Genomic DNA, 19,959 nt, shown 5'->3' with positions numbered 1-19,959 from the left:
CAAGTGTCTGAGCTTGCCAGAGCCCAATTCAGAATTCTGCACCTGCACAGGTCACCCAAGCTATGCTGCTTCCGGTCCTCTTACCTGGAGAAAGAAAGGAGGTGGCAAGCTAAAGCAGGCCCTAAAGCGGCTTGAAGAAGACCCCAGGACAGCCCGGGCCCTCCCTTCTGCCCTCCATCTCTGGATGGGGGTAGTAATTTGTTGACACCTGCATTCTCATTCTTATGTCCTTTCTCTTCTCCAGTAAAGAGTGCAGGTCCCCAGCCCCCAACCCAGGTCTCACAATGCTGGGAAGAGAGCCTGACCCCAACGACCCAAGCCTCTATTTTGAAAAGTTAAATCAGATTAGCTCATTAATGACCTTGCCAAATACCTCGGTGGTGGGCCGGCCCCTGCGAGCGCCCCCTCCAGCCTGCCAGGCTCCTGGTTAATGAATGACTAGGCGGCTGGTGCAACAGAAGCCCTCTGTGAAGCCAGAGGCACCCGGGGGGTGGGGGGCAGATCATTAATAAATATTGATTTGGCTCCAAAGGAAGCAGCCCGCTGGAGCACTGGCCCTGGACACCCACGATGTGGTCCCATTAAGTCAGGGTCAACTGCTCCACCAGGACGCCAAGGGGTGGCTGGCTCAGGAGTGGTCCTAAGCAAAAGGCCCCCATAGGCCTGGCCGGAGCCTGCTTCCTGGCCAGTGGGTCAGAGCAGTCCATTAAATTTGCAGCAGTTCAAGGTGCAAGCTTAGTCCAGTGTAACCCCCGCTCTGTTTCCACTAGTCGTTCACCAGCCCCAGGGTTTAGCCAGTGAGGCACCCAGGCTTGCCTCCAGCCTGTCTCAGGAAGAGCAATAAATCCTCCATTTCTTAGGCCCAAAATAGAAGGGTTTTCACCACCCCCACCCCCACCTCCCAGACTCCCGGATGTCTCCTCTGAGTCTGAGGCCTCCAGCCCTGGAGACAAACCATAGCTGTGCTGACCCCACCAGCTCCTGTAGAGGGAGGGGGCAGCCGCCCAGGTCTTGCAGATGTGGACTTTGGAGTGTTTATTTTTCTCTTTTGAAAAACTTCTACTTGCTTTGCCGAGAAGGAATGCCCTTCAGGAAGGTCTTAGCAAGAAGGGATGAGCTGACAACTGGCCCATGGTGCCAAGCAGCTGCCCTCGCCTCTTGGGCACAGCAGGGGCTTGAAGTGGTGGGTTCAAGCAGAGCGTCTGCCCCTGTTCATGTCCTAGCAAGAATCTCAGAACTAAATAGTGAAATGGAAGGGACCTAGATTGTGAAAAAAAGAGTGACAACAATGACCTGCAGGGTTTTATGGGGTGTGTGTCTGTGTGCGTGTGTGTGCATGTGTGTGTGCACATGCGTGTGTGTGTTACTGTGGATTGAGTCCGGAAACATTCTACCTCTTAGCTAAAACCCCAGCCCTATTTTATTTTTTATTTTGAAATAAGGTCTCACTAGGTTGATGAGAGTCTCACTAATTGCTGAGGCTGGCCTCGAACCCACAGGGAAATCTATTCCAGCCACCCAAGTAGAGTGGAAGTACACTCCTAAATCCACCTGAAAATGTTTCATATCTCATAAAGGTATCTACTGGCAGGTTGCCACTACATCCCCAATATACAGCTCCATCTTCTGAGCACTCACAAGGAGATCTGGGTGTCCAGCCACTGGCAATTAGAGTTGCAGTCAACCTACTTTGGGTCAAGCAGAATGTATCAGAAGCTTCTTCTATAGATCTTGTATCTTTCGTGGTTCTTACCTGGCCCTGACCCCTCTCTTCCCATCATCTGAACCCAGGATTGGGCTCAGTGCACATTCAAGGACATTCCAGAGGTCGTCTCTCCTCCCCAGTACCACCATCATCTGTGCCAGACAGCAACAACATTCCCCAACAATGGGACTGTCCTTTCTTGCTTCCTACTCTGTGACTGCCTCTAAACAGAATGAATACATGAACTGAATTAGGGAATGAATGTGAGCAAAAGAGAAATGGGTAAAGTGTGTGTGTGTGTGTGTGTGTGTGTGTGTGTGTGTGTGTGTGTGTTAAGAAGGAATACTAAGAGAAAAAAAAGAATCTCAATAAGCAGGATTCTAAAACATGTTATATAATTTATAAAATGGGATAATGGTGTCGAACACTACCAAAATGTCAAGGACAATGAAAACAAACAAAAAGGCAGGTATTCTTTTAGGAAATGGGTATAGTCAGAATGGTAGGAAAAAGAAGAAGAGAAAAAGGAAGGATGAAGGGAGGGGAGAAGGGAAACAGATGGGAGGAGGAAGGAAAGAGGGAAGAAAGAAAGAAGGGAGAGGAGGAGGGAAGGAGGGAGGAAACCAGTGTGAGAAGCTGGAATTACATATCTTATGCCAGTGCTATTTCCAACAGAACATACAGCCAAACAGATAATGTTAAGCACCAGAAGAACTATTGGGAAGTGTGAGGTCATTTGTAGGGCCCTTTACATAATCTCACTGATGCACTTGTCTCCCTGACTACTAGATTAGGCTGACTCCAGCAGGGAGATACTGCCACCCACTCCTATATATTATTAGCCTGCTCAGTGTCCATACCTCTGGAGCTGGTGCAACGAATGGCTTGCTATTGGCCGTGGTTATAAATCAAGGAGAGAGATGTCCCTTATTGAGATTTAAGGATGTTGGAGACCAAGAGTGTATTGAACTCAAGCCAGCTCAGCCCAATCTTTCAAGTGCCCTAACAGTATCTCACATGATCCCCTCCATGAACCACAGGATGTGGAAGAATGGGTCTTAGCTCCATTTTACAGGTGAAGAAGAAAAAAACTCATGTGATAGCTCAGTGGTGGGGGATCAGGCAGGATCCAAACCCAGCTGGCAGTCTACAAGGTATAGATCCAAATCCTGGCTCTGGATGTTGAAGACATTGCTTTTTTTGAGTCACTATGATTTTCTCTCAATCCAGCATGAATTCAAACTGACATTTAGCTATAGTCAATACATAGCCTTTTATTTCTTCCTTCCATTGAAAGAACACACCTGTCACACAAACAAGGTGTGTTCTCTATCTAGTCCTCTCTAATTTTCCCATTTAGCTTGTTCCCAAGAGCACATGACAATGACCCTTCTTTATCAGGAGTTTTAGGATTCTGGACTTGCTCAAACATAAGATTCATTATGTAGCCTGGTGTAAGACTCAAGGATAAGTACTGACAACACGGATCCTACAAATCAGGCGCCTCAAGCAAAGTATGTCATATAATCCACCTAACCACGCTGGTGCCCAGATTATCTTCAATTTCACATGGGAAAGGGACAAGAGGGCAAGCTGGGCAAAGCTGGTCAGACACTGAAGTGGAATAATGAACACTATAAAACCCATGCCTGCTCTCAACATTACCGCTGCCTTGCTTCCTAATACTGAAAATGAAAATAACATTATCAGCTTGTATCAGCTTGCTCTAGCTATCCAAGTCAGCTGTTGCAAAGCTTAACTGAGACATCTTAGTGGGGAATAATTTTTTTTTGTGGTACTGGGGTTCCTGGAAGCCCTTCTATCTCTGGACTACACTCCCAGACCTATTTTATACTTTTTTTTATTTTTGGAAACAGGGTCTTTTAAGCGGCTGGCTTCGAACCTGCACAATCCTCTGGTCTCCGCCTCCCAAGAGCAGGGATTACAAGCGTGTGCCACCATGCCTGGCGAGTGGGGAATAATTTTAAAAACTGGATTTGGCATACAAATGAGGACTAGAGTCTAGTTATAATTTTATGATCTTTCTTATCTTGAAGCTTTGTGAAATTCCAACTGGATAGGCTTTGGAAACAGCATTTTCTCAGATTTTCTCCTTGCCAATGACTAGAGCTGTCCAGACTTCAGGGAGAAAGTGGATACCAACAACACCAAGAGGCTCTTCTCCCTGCTCTGAGTCATCCCTCTCCTCTGAATGTGTTTATCTTCTCAAATAGGAGTCTGCTGGTCTCAACAGAGGTAGTCCACTGAAATAGAGGTCATTTCCCCAGTTGTCAGGAGTTAGGGCTATGTCAATATCTCCAGCAAACATCCATTTAAAGACTGGAAAACAGAGTCAATCCAGTGTGTGTGTGTGTGTGTGTGTGTGTGTGTGTTTAATGGTACTGGGGTTTCTGGAAGCCCTTCTATCTCTGGGCTACACTCCCAGACCTAGTTTATACTTTTTATTTGGAAACAGGGTCTCCTAAGCCAGCGCTGCTGGCTTCAAACCTGCGCGATCTTCCTGGCTCCACCTCCCAAGCACAGGGATTACAAGCATGTGCCACCACTCCCAGCCAATCCAGTGTGTTTTAAACACGCAAACACCTGGTCTTCTGCAGGGCCACGTCCACAGCATCTTTAAGCATGGCCCTGAAGCACACAAGAGAAAATGCACAGGAGAAAGTTTAGAACTGAGAAGAGGGCAATGGGAAGGTGGAAACAGAATGAGCAAGCAGAGGAAGTGAGAGAGGAAAGGAAGGTGGTGGGGCTGGGGAGGAAACCTCCCACTGTCTGCACTGCCTTCCAGCCCTAGGCAGCTTTTCTCCAAAAAGTCCTAACTCTTTGGCAACCAAAACTCCTTAAAAAAAAAATCTTTTCTCCTATTAAAAAAAAAAAAAGAATCCATGCTAGCCAGGCGTGGTGGTGCACACTTGTAATCCCCGCGCTTGGGAGGCAGAGACAGGAGGATCGCGCAGGTTCGAAGCCAGCTGCGCTAGTTTAAGAGACCCTGTTTCTAAATACAAAAGTATAAAAGTAGGTCTGGGAGTGTAGCTCGGAGGTAGAAGGGTTTCCAGGAACCCCAGTACCACCACCAAAAAAAGCATGCTTACGCACAATCCCAGGAGGTTTTCAGAGCTCCTTCAGGAATTCTATTCTTTCCCTCAACCTAAGTTGATCAGAAACATCAGTCTTCTTACTCAGTCCAGCTGTTCAGAGCAGCAATACTAAAGCAGAAAAGAGAGGAAACTTAAGAGGGTGGGGCAAGGGCCATTAAAGGGAAGAAATAAGTATAATGATGCTGCTTTTGTCTCCTCACAATAATCATAAGTGCTCAGAGGCTAGATAGATGGGTGAATACATAGATAATTTGACAGAGGTACAAAGAAACATACACTCACATATACATACATAAATAGGCAGATGGATAGATACATACATAGACAGGTAGGTATATATATAGAGAGAGAGAGCTAGATAGATGTATGCATACAAACATAATACATAGAAAGAAAGAAGAATAGATAGATAGATAGATAGATAGATAGACAGAGTCATCCAGCCTTTCTGTTCCTCACATAATATACAGTTGTACTAGCATCCTACACTCATATTCCTTCTACACGAAGACCTTTATAGTGACCACAACTTGAACAAAATCTATCAAATGTCCATCTGCTCTTGGAAAATAACTCCAAAGAGATAAATTTCCCTTTGGTGCTCCTGGGCCTCCATCTACCTAAGACTTCTGTCCGTCTGCTTCCCTTGGCTGTAATCTGTCTCCATGTAGGCATTTCCCACCCCCACTCAATGCAATGTCATGCAGAAGACTCAAAGGGAAGGTAAAAGGATTAGGAGACTGGTCGATGGCCGATATTAATGCTCTTTCATGTTGGGTTGAAGAAGGATTTGAGGTCATCAAGAGAGAGGGGAGCAGGAGAATAGGCCTCAAGTATTCAAAAGGCTCTCGGGATTAAAATCCTATTAAACTCACATCAGCTTCTCCAGGAAGCATTTGAGAAGGTTGGGGTTTCTTTAACATGTCACCATAATTAACCTTCCCTTAAGCTGTTTTGGGTGGGGAACTTTAGCAATTAAGAATCTAAAAAAAAAAAACATTCATTTTCTATCACCCACATGGCTTTCTGAATGGTTTAAAAACGGGAGTGGAAAGTGGTTTATCTTAATTGATTTGAGGGGTTCAGATCTCCCACTTGAACCTGCTGTCAGACTTGCCCGAGATCTGAGCCCCTCATTAAAAAGAGCATTTTGTCGGGAGAAAGAATTAGAGGTCCGGATCTACTCCAATGGTTTTTCTTCCTCTGATCATTCATTCCTCCACTGAGTCCTCTACAGACAGAGCAGCCCTGCAAAGAAATGCTTGTTTGGGCTATGAAGTTCTGTTTTTGGGTGCAAACTAATAAAAACTACCACAGAAACCCAAAGGGCCCTATATCTCTCAGCAGACACCACCCAGCATCCACTGCCCCCAGCAGGTGTTTGCTTATGAGTAAGTTAAGGACAGGTGTGGGTAGTCATTCTAGAATGACAGGGGTCACAACACACATGCTGTTGTAAAGGATCAGTCAGCATTTTTCTCTTTAGAAGGTAAAATTTCCTTCTAACCTCAAATATCAGCACGCTGCCATTTTAAGCCGTAAGAGGGGGATCCATGCTGGGAAATTCGACTTGTCTATGTTCAGCCTCTTATAAGATCCACAGTGACTACATGACCCCTCTCCATGAAAATATTACATTTTATTTTATTTTATTTTATTGGTACTAAGGATTGAACCCAGGTACATTTTACCTCTGAGCTACCTCCCCAACCCTTTTTATTTTGAAACAGGGTCTCCCTAAGTTGCTGAGGCTGGCCTTGAACCTGTCATCCTCCTGTCTCAACCTCTCACATACTGGGATTACAGGCAAGCATCACCATGGCTGGAAAACATTAGCTTTCTTACTTTCACATGGCTGAATCCTCAGAGTTCCAAGTGGAGAGGAGGCTGGACTCCATCAGCCATCACTGACCCTTTCCTGGATTTCCCTGGGTGTCTCATCCCCCTTGCTAGTCTGTGTCCTCTTCTCTCCCTCCAAGAACTAGCTCGGGACCTGGCACAATGGAGTGCTCACACCCCTCACCCACCACCACACAGAATTCACACTGGCCAGAGGGCAAGTCAGGGTCCCCATGTAGACGGTGAAAAATTAAGGACCCCCAGGCAGTGTGACCTCTAAGGTCATGTTCCAGTTCTTAAAGTCTCCAAAAACATAGTCCTGTCCAGGATGGCTTTTTATGGCTCCTGCACTCATGCCATTATTTATAATAGCAATGATGATAATAGTAAAATTAGAGAACATCTATTCAATCCTTCAACACACTCTGCTCTGTTCCCAATGATTCGTGGACATGTGATTTTATTAATCTTATAAGGCAGAGACCCCTGTTATTTTCAGAGGATACAGTGGGAAGCTAGGAGAGTTCAGTAATCTGCTCAAAGTCACATAGAGCATAGCATACCCTGGTTCCGGAATCTGGCTCCCAGCTATTCCACCATATCCTAAGAATCTCCTGTTGGAGCCTCCAGTTCAGGCTACAGTCCTCCAGCTGGACTACATACATCTTCCCGGCTCCCCCAGGGGCTGCCTGCCTGTCTGTCAATTGCTTTGATTTCCGACCCCACAGCCCCAGCTGGCCCCAGCCTCCACCTGCTCCAACCAGAGGCAGAGCTGGCCCCAGGATCCGGCAGCCCCTTTGTCCTCAGGGCCTGCAGCTCCTGTTGGGAGCAGGTGGCCGGAAAAGCAGGAGAAGACAGTCATCAGGCAGGGAGCTTGCGGGAAAGGCAGAAAGGGTCGAACAGAGAACAAATTCCAAGGGCTTGTCCCCTGGAGACCTGAGCCCCTCTGCATGGCAGCCACTGTGGGCAGAGCTGGGCTGGGCTTCCTTGTCTGAGTTATACCTACAGGGGGCAAGGGCAGAAGAGATCTCCTAGGAGGGCAGGGATTTTGTCTCATTTTAAAGCATCACTGCCTATTAAAATGTTAGTCTTTTAAATTTAGTTTTAATTGATGCAAAATAACTGTACCTACTTGTAGCATGCACAAAGCCCTGGTTTCAATTCAAGGAAGGACAAAGGAAAGAAGGAAAGGCGGAAAAAAAGGAAGGAAGGAAGGAAGGAAGGAAGGAAGGAAGGAAGGAGAAATATCTTCTCTCTTTTGGTGGAGAAATTAAAAACTTTTCTTCTAACTTTTTGAAGATAAAGTATATTATCATTAACTGAAATGAACCTACTGTGCAACAGAACAACACAACTTATTTGTTATCTAACTATAACTCAGTATTTATTGACCAATTCAACTATACTACTTGAAATTCTCTCAACCTAAAGTTTTACTGATTTGGAAAGAAACTTTTGATTTTACTATAGATAACAAAATTTTGAGTTAAAAAACAAGTTTCTCTCACTCGGCAATCACATAATTAAGTATTTACTCAAATGACCTGGAAATATATGTTCACTGAAAAAATGTTCATTAGAACTTATCATGCCAAGAAATATATATTACCCATACCAAGCCCTGTATGTGAATGTTTATAATAGCTTTATTCATAATCACCAAATATTATGTCCTTAAGTAAGATGAATGGATAAACAAATTCTAGTAAAGTTCATGCAGTGGAATATTATTCAGCGATAAAAGAGAATTTAGCTATTAAGTCAAAAGAAGACACCACGGACTTTCTCGCGTGGAAGAAGCCAGTCAACAAGGCTACCTACTGTATGGCATTCTGGAAGAGACACAACTCCAGAGAAAATAAAACAATAAGTGGTTGGCAGGGTGATCAAATAAAGAAGGAGAGATGACTAGTGGAGCGTGGGGCATTTTTAGGGCGATAAAATTATTCTGTATGACATTTTGATGGAGGATACGTGACATTATGAATTTGTTAAAGCTGACAGAATTGCACCACACAAATCGTGGTTCTGAATTAGAACTCTGAATTTCAGTTTCCAGTAGTATATCAATATTGAGTCATCAGTTATAAAAATGCACCATAGCTGGGCATGGTGGCTTTCCCCGGCAATCCCGGTACTTGGGAGGCTGAGACAGGAGGATGGCAGGTTCGGTGACAGCCTTGGGAATGGAGCAAGACTCTCAGCATATACTAGCCAAGACCCTGTTTCAAAATAAAAACTAAAAAGGGCTGAGGGTGTAGCTCAGAGGTAGATTGCCCCTGGGTTCAATATCCAGAACCATAAAATTTACAAAAATAAAAATACGCTAAAAATGCAAGTTGTTAATAGGAAAACATGATGGGGAGAAAAAAAGACACATGGGGATTCTCTGTACTTTTTGCATAATTTTTTGCTAAACATGATCTTATTCTAAAAAATAGTTATTAACATAGTTCATCTGAATATGCTTTGGAATAAGCAACTACCTTGTTTTCATTCTTTCTAAGCTGATCACAATCATAACAATTTCATACTACCATTTGGTCAGTCCTGTATTATGCCAGGTACTGTTTTTAAATATCATTTATGTATGATCTAATTTAATTCTCATAAAAATTATAAAAAAATTAAGGTTAGGGCAGTTAAAGGGACTTACTATGGGTTTTAAAGTCAGTAAAAATGGAAGAAATAGAACTTGAACCCAACTCTATCCAACTCCAGGCCCATTCTTATAACTCCTATATACTGTCACCCTTCCCAGGGGCAAAACCAAAGAGCATTGTGAGAAACAGATAATGAGCAATTGCAAGACCTGACAACTTCGGTATTTGAGATCCACTTGTAGATATCTGCTGTGTATCGAGCATCATGCTAAACTCTGAGGATATAAATGTAGGTAAGAGAGATTCCCTGCCCACAAGGAGCTCACAAGTTAGAGGAAGAGGCTGATAAAGAGACAGATAATGACATCAAAAACCCTCAGACCCCAAAACCAGGCTGTCCAAGCTCCAGGACTGGCATGCTTTGAGAATATCTCAAGATAATCCTTTGGTTAGAATGGAGATAATCAAGCATCTTGTCTTGAATTTGCATTTATATAGAAATCTCTCTGGGCACCATAGCCATCACTCCTTTGGAAATGGAAGAAAGAGAGTATGTTAATCCATAAGTGAAATGACATATAAAGTTGCAGCAATAAAAAGCAAACTACTAATATAAGAGATTGGTATCTGGAGAAAGGGGGGAAAGAATCAATGTATTAAATGCCTCCAATATGCCAGGTTTTTGTCTAGGTATCTACCTATATTCTCTCACTTCATCCCCATAACTGTTGTCCAGGGTAAGTGTATTTGTGCTGTCATTTTATGAAGATGGTATAGAGTCACCTGTGTCACATGATTCCTCTAGTTCTTACCAGTGTCTTTCTTCTTATCTCGGGACAGCTGGTGGACCGTGGCGCCAATGTCATGCCTCAGGCTCTTGATGATGCTTGATAGAGCAGGCATACTGCGTTTGTCCAGGTAGGTGAAAAATTCATACTCATCTTTGTTTGAACGAGAAGGTCTGGATTCAATGTGAGTCAGGTTTATGTCATTCTCCTGGAAGAGAGAATTGAGAATGTGAGGGGACAGTCATTGGGACTAACGTAGCCCAAGATGCAAAACCAGAAAAAAAAAAAAACAGCACAAAATGTAATTAAGAATAGATTTTTTTCAAGAGTAGGAAAAAAGTTCTTAAATTCTCAAAAGTTGTTTACTTTTTCTTTTGCCAAACTAAGTGCTGACTGGCCAGAGATGGGAGGGGTCATTCAAATGCCACCACATTGCCTCACATGGAAATCTGCTACTGGCCTAGAATTGCCACCATAAGATTCCCAATTGGTTCAAATGGGTAGGAGAGTGGCTGCCAAAAATTTTATATAGAAAAACCCCTTTCTCCAACGTAAAGCCCATAGGATTTCAGTAATAATCTAAAAGCAACATTATTTTGTTTAAATATGGTTCCTAGAATTTAGCCTTTTGAAGAGGTTAAGAAGGATGATAAAAAGAACATGAGAGGTGGAGATGCTTTTCTGTAAGGGGAAGAGATGGGGTCTCTTTCTTCTAAGAGTCACTTTTTTTTGTTTTTGTTCTTGTTTTGTTTTGTTGGTATTGGAGATGGAACTCAGGGACATCCTACTTCTGAGCTACACCCTCAGCCTTATTTTATTTTATTTTATTTTTATTTTATTTTATTGGTGGTACTGGGGTTCCTGGAAGCCCTTCTACTTCCAGGCTACACTCCCAGACCGATTTTTACATTTTTATTTGGAAACAGGGTCTCCTAAGCCAGCGTGCGTGGCTGGCTTCGACCCTGCAGGATCCTTCTGTCTCTGCCTCCCAAGCGCAGGGATTACAAGCGTGTGCCACCACGCCCAGCTATTTTATTTTATTTTGAAAGAGGTCTCACTAAGTTTCAGAGGGCCTCACTAAGTTTCAGAGGGCCTCACTAAGTAGCAGAGGCTGGCTACAAACCTGTGATCCTCCTGTCCCAGCCTCCCAAGTACTGGGATTACAAGTGTGTGCCACCACATCTGGCTGAGTCAATGGTCTTCTGACAACAGTGTCTTTCTTGCCAGGGATGCAGTGAATATAAATGTCAACTTCTATCATTATTATTAATAGTAAATTGAACATAAAGAAATTCAACATGCTGGTATAGTTAATAAGTGATTTCAAACAGGACTTCCTTCTGTTGGTCCTTCTTTATGACCCCCAAGGGGACAGGATGTTGCCATCATTTATGGGTTCATTCTGCAGCAAGTTCCACCAGCACAAAAACCCCAAGTGGAGAGAGAACGTGGAGGAGGGAAGGCCAGCCAGGGAGATAATGGTAGATAATGGAACTTATCAAGCAAACAGAGGCTACTTCCTAAGCACAACAAGGAGTTCTTGGCTCAGGAAGAAAGGGATGAGGTAGGTTTCCCTTCTGTTGACCTATGTTGAAACTTCAAAGCAAGAGACAACCAATCCCTCCCTTGTGCAGAGCAGAGAGCACAGCAAGACCAAGTGCCAGGAAAGGACACACCTCTGGCATGCTAACTTGGGCAATCATTTGGAAGATGAGCGAGGGGGAGAGGAAGAGGTGTGTGCATGGGGCAGAGAAGTACCAGGAGGGAAACTACCAGGAGATGCTCACTGCCTACAACCCAGCCCTCAAAGCAGCCCCTTCCACAGAGAATCCACCTGCGTTGAGGATGACCATCATACACCTTATACTCCATGACTCCGTTGTAGTGCTGGAGAACCAAATTAAGGGGAAAATTCACAAAGCTTTGCACCAAAATTTCTAAGCCAGCTAATTCCCCCCATAAGACTGTAGGATAATCATTCAGTGGGAGATTATTCAACCACTAAAAAGCAAATAGCAACATTCATAAACCAGTGTCACCAACACTTCAAGATATAAGTGAGCCACTCTGGATGACAGGCTGAGAGGTGTTTTTGTATCCTTCTATTTTCTCTGTTAATCTAAACTGAACTTTTCTAAAAAACACAATTATTTCTTTTATTATGAAATATTAACTTTTTGGTTCAGGGAATGGAACCCAGGGGAGCTCTACCTCCAAGCTATAATCCCAGTCCTAACTTATTTTTTATTTGAACAGGGTCTCACTAAATTGCTGATGGTCTTGCTTGCTGAAGCTGTCTTCAAACCTGCAATCCTCCTGTCTCAACCTTCCAAGTACTAGGATTGCATAAATGCATGACCATACCCAGCTTAACTTACTTTTATTCTATGGTAAAATGCATAAAAGCAGGTTATAATGAGATCATATAAAACTTATGTTTATTTGCCAAAAGTCTTATGTGAGAGAAGTTTCTGGTTAACTATGCACTAAATATCCAGATGGGGTTTTTTCAAACTATTTCTTTCCCATTTGATTCAATTTGTTAATAATTAACCCTCAGGTTTACTATCCAGTTTCTTTATTGGGGGAGGGCTCCAGCTTATCAGTGCAGATCCTTAGAAACTGATTATTATGATTGCTAAGAAAGGCTTTAGAAATTAATTTCCAAGCCTGGTTAGGATCAGTTTTAGTAATGAATTTTTTTGTTAAAAAGGAGCTCTTGGCAGGTCTACAAATTGGCCCAAACACACTCACCACACCTGTGGTGAGAGATTAAGAAAAAAACAATCCTTGATATTACTTCAAGGAGATATCTATGAAAAAGCAAAAAAACATTGAGAGTTGAACTTTTCAAAAATGATGGAGACAGGAGATCACAGGTTCAAGACCAGTCTCAGCAACTTGGTGAAACTCTCAGTAGCCTGGCAAAATCCTGTTTCAAAACAAAGAAATAACTAAATAAAATAGGACTTGGGATGTAGTCGAGAGGTAGAATGACCCTTAATCTCTAGTACCTAGTACTATTCTAGTACCATTCAATCTAGAGATTGAATGACTGCAATCTCTAGTACCAAAATGTATAAAAATAGCTTCGTGATATGTTCGAGATTTTGTTTAAGTATAAACCTCTCAATGTAAAAACTTGATTAAGACTCTGAAGAAAAAGTATGAGATAAGTTAACATGAATGATCTCTTTTATTAAGTATGGACCAAAAAACTTTTCACTTCCCATTCTTGAAGGAAAAAAAAAAAACTATATATATATATATATATATATATATAGTTTTTTTTTTTTCTGGTACTGGGGAACCCAGGGGTATTCTACCTCAGAGCTATACCCCAGCCCTATTTTTTTTACTATTTATTTATTTATTTTTTTTTATTTTTGGTGGTGCTGGAAGTGGAACCCAGGGGCTTTCTACCTTCGGGCCATACTCCCAGACCTACCTTATATTTTATTTGGAAACAGGGTCTCACTAAGTTGCTGAGAGCCTCACTAAGTAGCTGAGGCTGTCTTCGAACCTGTGTGATCCTCCTGTCTCAGCCTCCCAATCACGAGGATTACAAGAGTGCGCCACCACACCTGGCTTTTTACTCTTTATTTTGAAACAGGGTCTCACTGAGTTTCAAAGGGCCTTACCAAGTAGCTGAGGCTGGATGCGAACCGTGATCTTCCTGTCTCAGCCTCCCAAATGCTGGGATTACAAGTGTGCACCATCATGCCCAGCTGAAAATACTCTTTTTAAAAGAGGAAGTAGAAACAAGTGAATAAAACTATAGAATCCATGATGGTGAAACATTGATGTGCCTTTCTGGATTCTTTAAATGCTATTTTATTTTTAATTGACAGATAATTGAATATATTTATAGTGTAAAATGTGACATCTTGATATATGTGTGCATTGTGGAAAGATCAAATCAGGCTAATTAATATACCCATAATGTCAAATATTTATCATTTCTTTATAGCGAGAGCATTTAAAATCCTCTCTTTTAGGCTTTTTGAAATATTTGCTACATTATTATTAACTATAGTCATTCCACCAGGCAATTGTCCCTAAACTGGCCTGAAGCTAAGGGTCTCTCTCCTCCTTTTTTGATTCTATGAAGAAGGGGAACTCCTGCAGTGTGAAGACCACTGGCTTTGGCACTAACCTGAGTCCGTATTGTCATCCTGCACTCACCGTCTTTGGATGATAATGCCAAGTGACCATCCTGGACTTCTGCTTATTTCTGTGTGATGGGAGGACCAGAATATTTTCTAGCAGCTTAATGAGGATTTTTTAATATGCTTTTATTGGTGCATTGACAGTGACACACATGATGTGTTAAAGCACCTAATACACTTTTGATTTGATTCATGGGACTCACTGAGATCTCCTTATATTCTGCCTTCTCAAACTGGTATAGATGGGCATTTCTCTGGGAGGTGGGCCACATAAATGTTCTGTAAGTCATCTCATCCTTTAATATATTTTATTACTCTAAAAATTTTCAGATCTTTTTCTGAGAGCATGCTTCAAAAAGAAGAAACCCCTGAGGATGTTTTACAATGAGACTAGACTGTAAGGGAAAAGCTATTTATCCCACCGAGCACCTCCGTGGGTCACGCACTGTCTAAGTGCTGGCGTGTGATGGTGACCAAGCAGAAAAAATCCCCACCCTCACAGTTCTCCCTCATGTTCTCCAAGGACGAGATTTACACTAACTATGGTAAATAAGTCAAACACATAGTCTTCAGATGGTGGTCAGCACGACAGTGAAAAGTAAAGCAAGAAAGGGGGATAGGTATACCTGGGTGTGGTTTAAACAGGGCAGCCATTAAGGCCTCAGAAAATAAACAGGTGGCATTTAAGCAGAAATGGGAAGTCGGCCAGTGAAAGGCCACAGGGAACAGCAAGTACAAGGGTCATGGGGTAGATAATAGGGTTGGGGACCTTTAAGGAAACCAGCATGACTCAGGAAGTGTAGGCACAGAACATGAGGCAGAGGAGTAGGGAGGACTAGAGTATTAAGGCCACCTTGTTGGTCAGTGCTCTCACTGCTGCGGCCCAGACAGCTTACAGGCACACTTTTAAAGAAAGGAAGATTGATTTGCTCACGATTCTGGAGATTTCAGTCCATAGTAACTGAGCTTCCAAGTAGGAGCCTGGGTTGCAGGTCCTCAGGGTATCATGGTGGGGAGCAGAGAAAAAGGGTAAGAGCTTATGCCAGCTCACCGAGGCAGCAGAGAGAGGAAAAGTAGAAAGTGCAGACACTGGCCTGGGAAAACAATGTCCCTAGCAACCAAGTCCTAGCTCTTCATGTTCTAGGGCATGAGGTCTGGGGAACATCTTAAATATAAGCTGTAACAGCCATGTTGGCCATTACCTGCAATTTCATTTTCACTTTGAGTGATAAAAGAAGCTACAGGAGGTAATTAAGCAGAAAGAGAGAAGATATGACTCATCTTAAAAGAAATACTTCTGCTAGGCATGGTGTTGTATGCCTATAATCCCAGCACTTGGGAGGCTGTGATAGGAGAATCATAGGTTTGAGGTCATTCTCAGCAGCTTACCAAGACCCTGTTTCAGAATAAAATGGCTGGAAGGCTGAGACTAAAGGATTGCAAGTTCGAAGCCAGTGCATGGTAACTCAATGTGATGGTTTCAAAATAAAAAATAAAATAGGGATGGGGGTGTAGCTCAGTGATATAGTGCCCCTGGGTTACAACCCTGCTACTACAAAATAATAAAGTAAAAAATAAAATAAGGAATATAGGGCTGGAATGTAGTGTAGAGATACAGTGGCCTTGGATTCAATCCCCGAATAACAAAAAGGAACACTTAGAAGTTGTTTTAATAGAATTTAGTGGAGCATTGGGCAGAAAGTCTAGAGGCCATTACTATATTTGGGGTGATGAGTGATAGTTGTAGAGATTATAGAAATCTCCTGAGGTGAGGGACTTCTTGCCTATTCCACCGATTTCCTCCTGTGAGAGGGCAACAGTGACCCTGGTTGGCCAAGGACCAACCAGGTGACCCTGCTGTGTTTAACAGGGAAATGAAAAATATTCAGGAAAATATGGGATTAAATTCTACAGGGAGCCCAAGATCATCTACCCTGGGATTGAGCTCCTTGGCTGAGACTGTCAGTAGAGTCTCACCCAACAAACCACATTTTGGGATCTCACTTACGCTGGCTCTTAGAGGGTCTCTTCTGTGATCCCTTGGTTTTTGTCTTCTCTAAGTTTTTTCCCTGTGTTTGATATTATGTCCTCCCAAGTTCCTCTTCCTGGTCATTAGCACTGCCTCTAACCTAATTGAGACCCTTCCTAGAAAGGGTCAGGGTAGCAGCTTAATCCAGGCTCTGCTCAAGGGTTTTTTCAAAGGACAAAAAACTTTTCTTTTTTTCCCCTAGTGCTGCTCTTTCTACAGCTTTTCTTGCCAGCAGAGTGAGAAGACACAGAGGATCAAGAAGACCCTGTGGACTGTTTCATTCCAGGTTACTGGTGGTCAGTCCCAACTCACGTGTCCTCGGTGGGCCAGCACACTCTGTCTGCCCTGTGGCAACACGAGACCTAGTGTCATCATAAACGTTTGGAAAGCAAGCCCTGTGTTGCTAGTTCTCAAAAATGCCAAGGTATGAAGTGTTTTGCAACTAAAAACAATGTTAGTTTTCCATTAGAGATTTGTCTACGCATTAAGTAAATCATCAACCCTGTACAAAATGTCCAGTGCAATACTTTATGCCAAGAAAGGAAACAATCTAAATATTTTCCAACAGGGATAGATAAAGTATAATCACACAATGGAGTAGAGAGAGGGGAAGATGAATAAGAACTATGAACATCAATATGGACAAAACAATGTTTACCACCCTCTTTCCCAAAGCAGAAAACTACAGAAGAATAATTTTAATATGATTTCCATACATGAGTACAAATTTACAAAATTAAGCCATGGGTCACGGATAGATATCTACCTACAACAACAGTATAAAAGGTTGCATGGTAATAACATATCAAATTCAGATTAATGGTTACCTCTAAGGAGGGAGAAACATGATGAAGGGGTACCCAGGGACTTTAATCAACCCTATAGTGATTTGTTTTTTAATCAGGTGAATTGCATGTGTTCTTTATATCATTATCTGTACTTTATAGTTTAAAAAAAGTAAAAGTGTCACGTGGGCTATAAAGATATTTTTTCCTCCAGTGGAACTCAAATTCCTTATTTTGATGAAAGAAGAAATTTTCCTGGTAAACAGGTTCCTGCTTATGCTACTCTAGACCCAAGACCAGGAGGTAAAGCAGTCCTCGTGATTCCCTCTTGATCCAGTGCTTTTTGCCAGGCTCAAGGATCATGGGCAGGTCTTTAAAGTCCAAATGTCCCGTATCTGCCTGGATGACCCCACTGCCCCAGCAATGCTGAGGCTGGCAGACAGTAGGGGATTCAGTATTCTGTAACCTGTTTATTCTTTCTCACCTAAGTCAGCTGTTCCTTTATTCTAGAATTTACTTCTCTTTGCCTCTGCCTTCTGGTCAACCCCTTCAGGCTTCACCTGAAACATTCTATCTCCATGAGACCTCCCCTGACCTCCTCTGCCTCAGGTTTGGGTTAAGGATGCTCATGGAACCTTGAGCTCCTCACAGCAGGTGTACTCTTCATTGTAACTGCTTGTTAATGTAGAGTCTCTGAGCTCTCTGGGGGCAGAGGGTGACCGTCTAGCTCATTCCCATGACTCCATCATTCCCACGACTCCATCACCTCTACAGGGTCTGATAATAGCAGATTACTCAAAGATAAGTTAGAAAGTATGAGATCATCAAGTGTCTGGTGAGGGAGAGAAATGGGCTCTTTAGAAAAGGTTAGGATACAAGAAATGGATGTAACTAATATAGATTGTGCCCTTTTCACTAGATTCCAAAAGGCCAGTCTTTTGTAAAAATGGAAGATAAATTCTGAAGCAATTTTTACTTGTCTAGCCTTGGACAGCTTGCTTAGCCGAAGCTCTGAGTCCTCATCAATGAAATGATACCTACGAACCTCCCTGAGACAGCCTCACATCTCAGAGCTCTGTATATCTGCTTCTTTCTTGTCCCCTCCCCTGAAGAATACACAATGAGGTAGGTATTTAGTGGAGTGTTGGAGTGAAAGGGAGACCTCTTTTTTGAAACTTCCCATGGGAGCCGGCTTCCAATTTTATGGCTCATTACTAAGCACTTGCAATAAAGACTCTCAGGAGACTTTTTTCCTACAAAGAAATGGGACATAAGCTAGTAATGGCTAAAAATATAGAGAGCTCTAGGAATTGTTTAAATAAATGCATAAAGAATTGAGAAAACTATCTACTGAGGGCAGTGTAATGTTCACAGATTAGCACCTAGAGGTTTGGCACATTCCTTGTTATCTGCCCTTAAGTCACAAGAACATCTGTTCCAGTACCCACCATCACCCACCCTACACACATAAACACAATAATCTATATCTCTTTTCTAAATATTGATTTTTATTATGGTGTAATTCCTCAGCTTTTCCATCGCTGTGACCAAAATACCTGACAATAATAACTTAGAGGAGAAAAGGTTTACTCAGAGCTCATGATTTCAGATGTTAGTAGGTTTTAGAAGCTTTATCAGCAGGGAATGTGGCAGAGAAAAGTTGTTCTCAGTTATAGCAGTAGGAATCAGAAAGACTGAGAGGAGGGGACCCATGGACATATCTAGTCTCCAAGGCCTTGCCCCCAATGACCCAGCCCCTCCAACCATGGCCCCCCACCTGAACCTTGCTGCTTTGGGGGCATGCTTTCAACACAGGAGCTTTGGGGGAACATTCCAGACCCAAACCAGAGCACAGTGTATTCTGACTTAGTTGCCCACGGAGGTCTACAAGGATACAAGCCCACTGGCAGACCACACGTTTCCTCTAAGTGTGATGATGACTTGAGAACTAATCATTCAAGGAAGGGATGAAAACTCGGGCAGGAAACCAAACCTGGTCACCCAAGGAAAGGTCTGCCCACTTATTTCAGACCTCACCTTTTCTTTGAGGTGGTAGGGAACATGAGGTGGTAGAAACAGAACATGTTTCTGGGGATTAAGAACCAAGAAGGCTTCCAGCACATGGAGTTGAGCAAGGCAGCAGATGGTCTGGTTCACATTATTATTAGTCTCTCATGTATTACTCTAAGCCCTTAATATGGATTGGTTAAACATCCCAACTGCATCTCTGCTATATGGTCCTACTCATTAAACATGGTGTGCCCGCAATAGTACTTAGGAAGGGATGCACAGAGTATAGCTATTTCTTCCCACGTGGGATGTTTCTGCCTCTATCACCAATCTTGGAAGAACTAGGTAGATTGTTGTCTTTTGTCTATAAGGAAAGCAAGTATATTTTTATCACATGCTTTCCTTGATTCTGTCCTGCCCTTTCTGGCTATTTTGATGGTAATAATTCTTGAAATCAATGCCTTCCATCGCCCTCCTAGAAATAGAGATTTTGCTTGTAAGTGATTTGGAACAGGCTCCCTGTAATTTCTACTCATTGACCTTCTGCATCTGAAGTTGAAGAAAGTAACTAGAATTCTTCTCCAATGATGGACCTTCAAATAATTGAATGAAACAATTATGTTTCCCACACCGAGTCTTCTCTTCTTTCTTCAAGTCTAGTTGACCTCATCTTTTTACTGTTTTCCTATGGCTGAGAACTTAAGCATCCTTGATACTCTCTGTGACCCTCTAAAGATACGGTATGCAAAAATAATGTTTGTTAGGATAAACATTTATTGAGCTCTTACTGTGGGCCAGACACCCTTCTAATTATTTGGCATAAATTAACATTTAATTTTGACAACATTCCTATGATACCAGCTTATTATTACTGTCATTGTAAAAATTAGAAAACCAAGTTACCAAGAGACTAAA

At 42.6% G+C, this 19,959-nt stretch overlaps 1 protein-coding gene across 1 annotated transcript in view; it reads right to left on the bottom strand.

The window, feature by feature from the left end:
- The window catches only part of PAH (phenylalanine hydroxylase), a gene marked incomplete at both ends in the record, with an annotated part of 69,311 nt that overhangs the window by 35,611 nt on the left and 13,741 nt on the right, over nt 1-19,959 (bottom strand). Inside the window, one exon of the mRNA XM_080705069.1 lies at nt 10,076-10,259. Within this exon, the coding sequence (XP_080561195.1) occupies nt 10,076-10,259 (184 nt within the window). The remainder of the gene's footprint in view (nt 1-10,075; nt 10,260-19,959) is intronic.

The sequence above is a fragment of the Muscardinus avellanarius genome, assembly GCF_963383645.1.
Source record: "Muscardinus avellanarius genome assembly, chromosome: 11".
Classification (NCBI taxonomy): Eukaryota; Metazoa; Chordata; class Mammalia; order Rodentia; family Gliridae; genus Muscardinus; species Muscardinus avellanarius.
The sequence above is the reverse complement of the archived record's forward strand: the minus strand, read 5'-3'. Positions and strand labels throughout refer to the sequence as shown.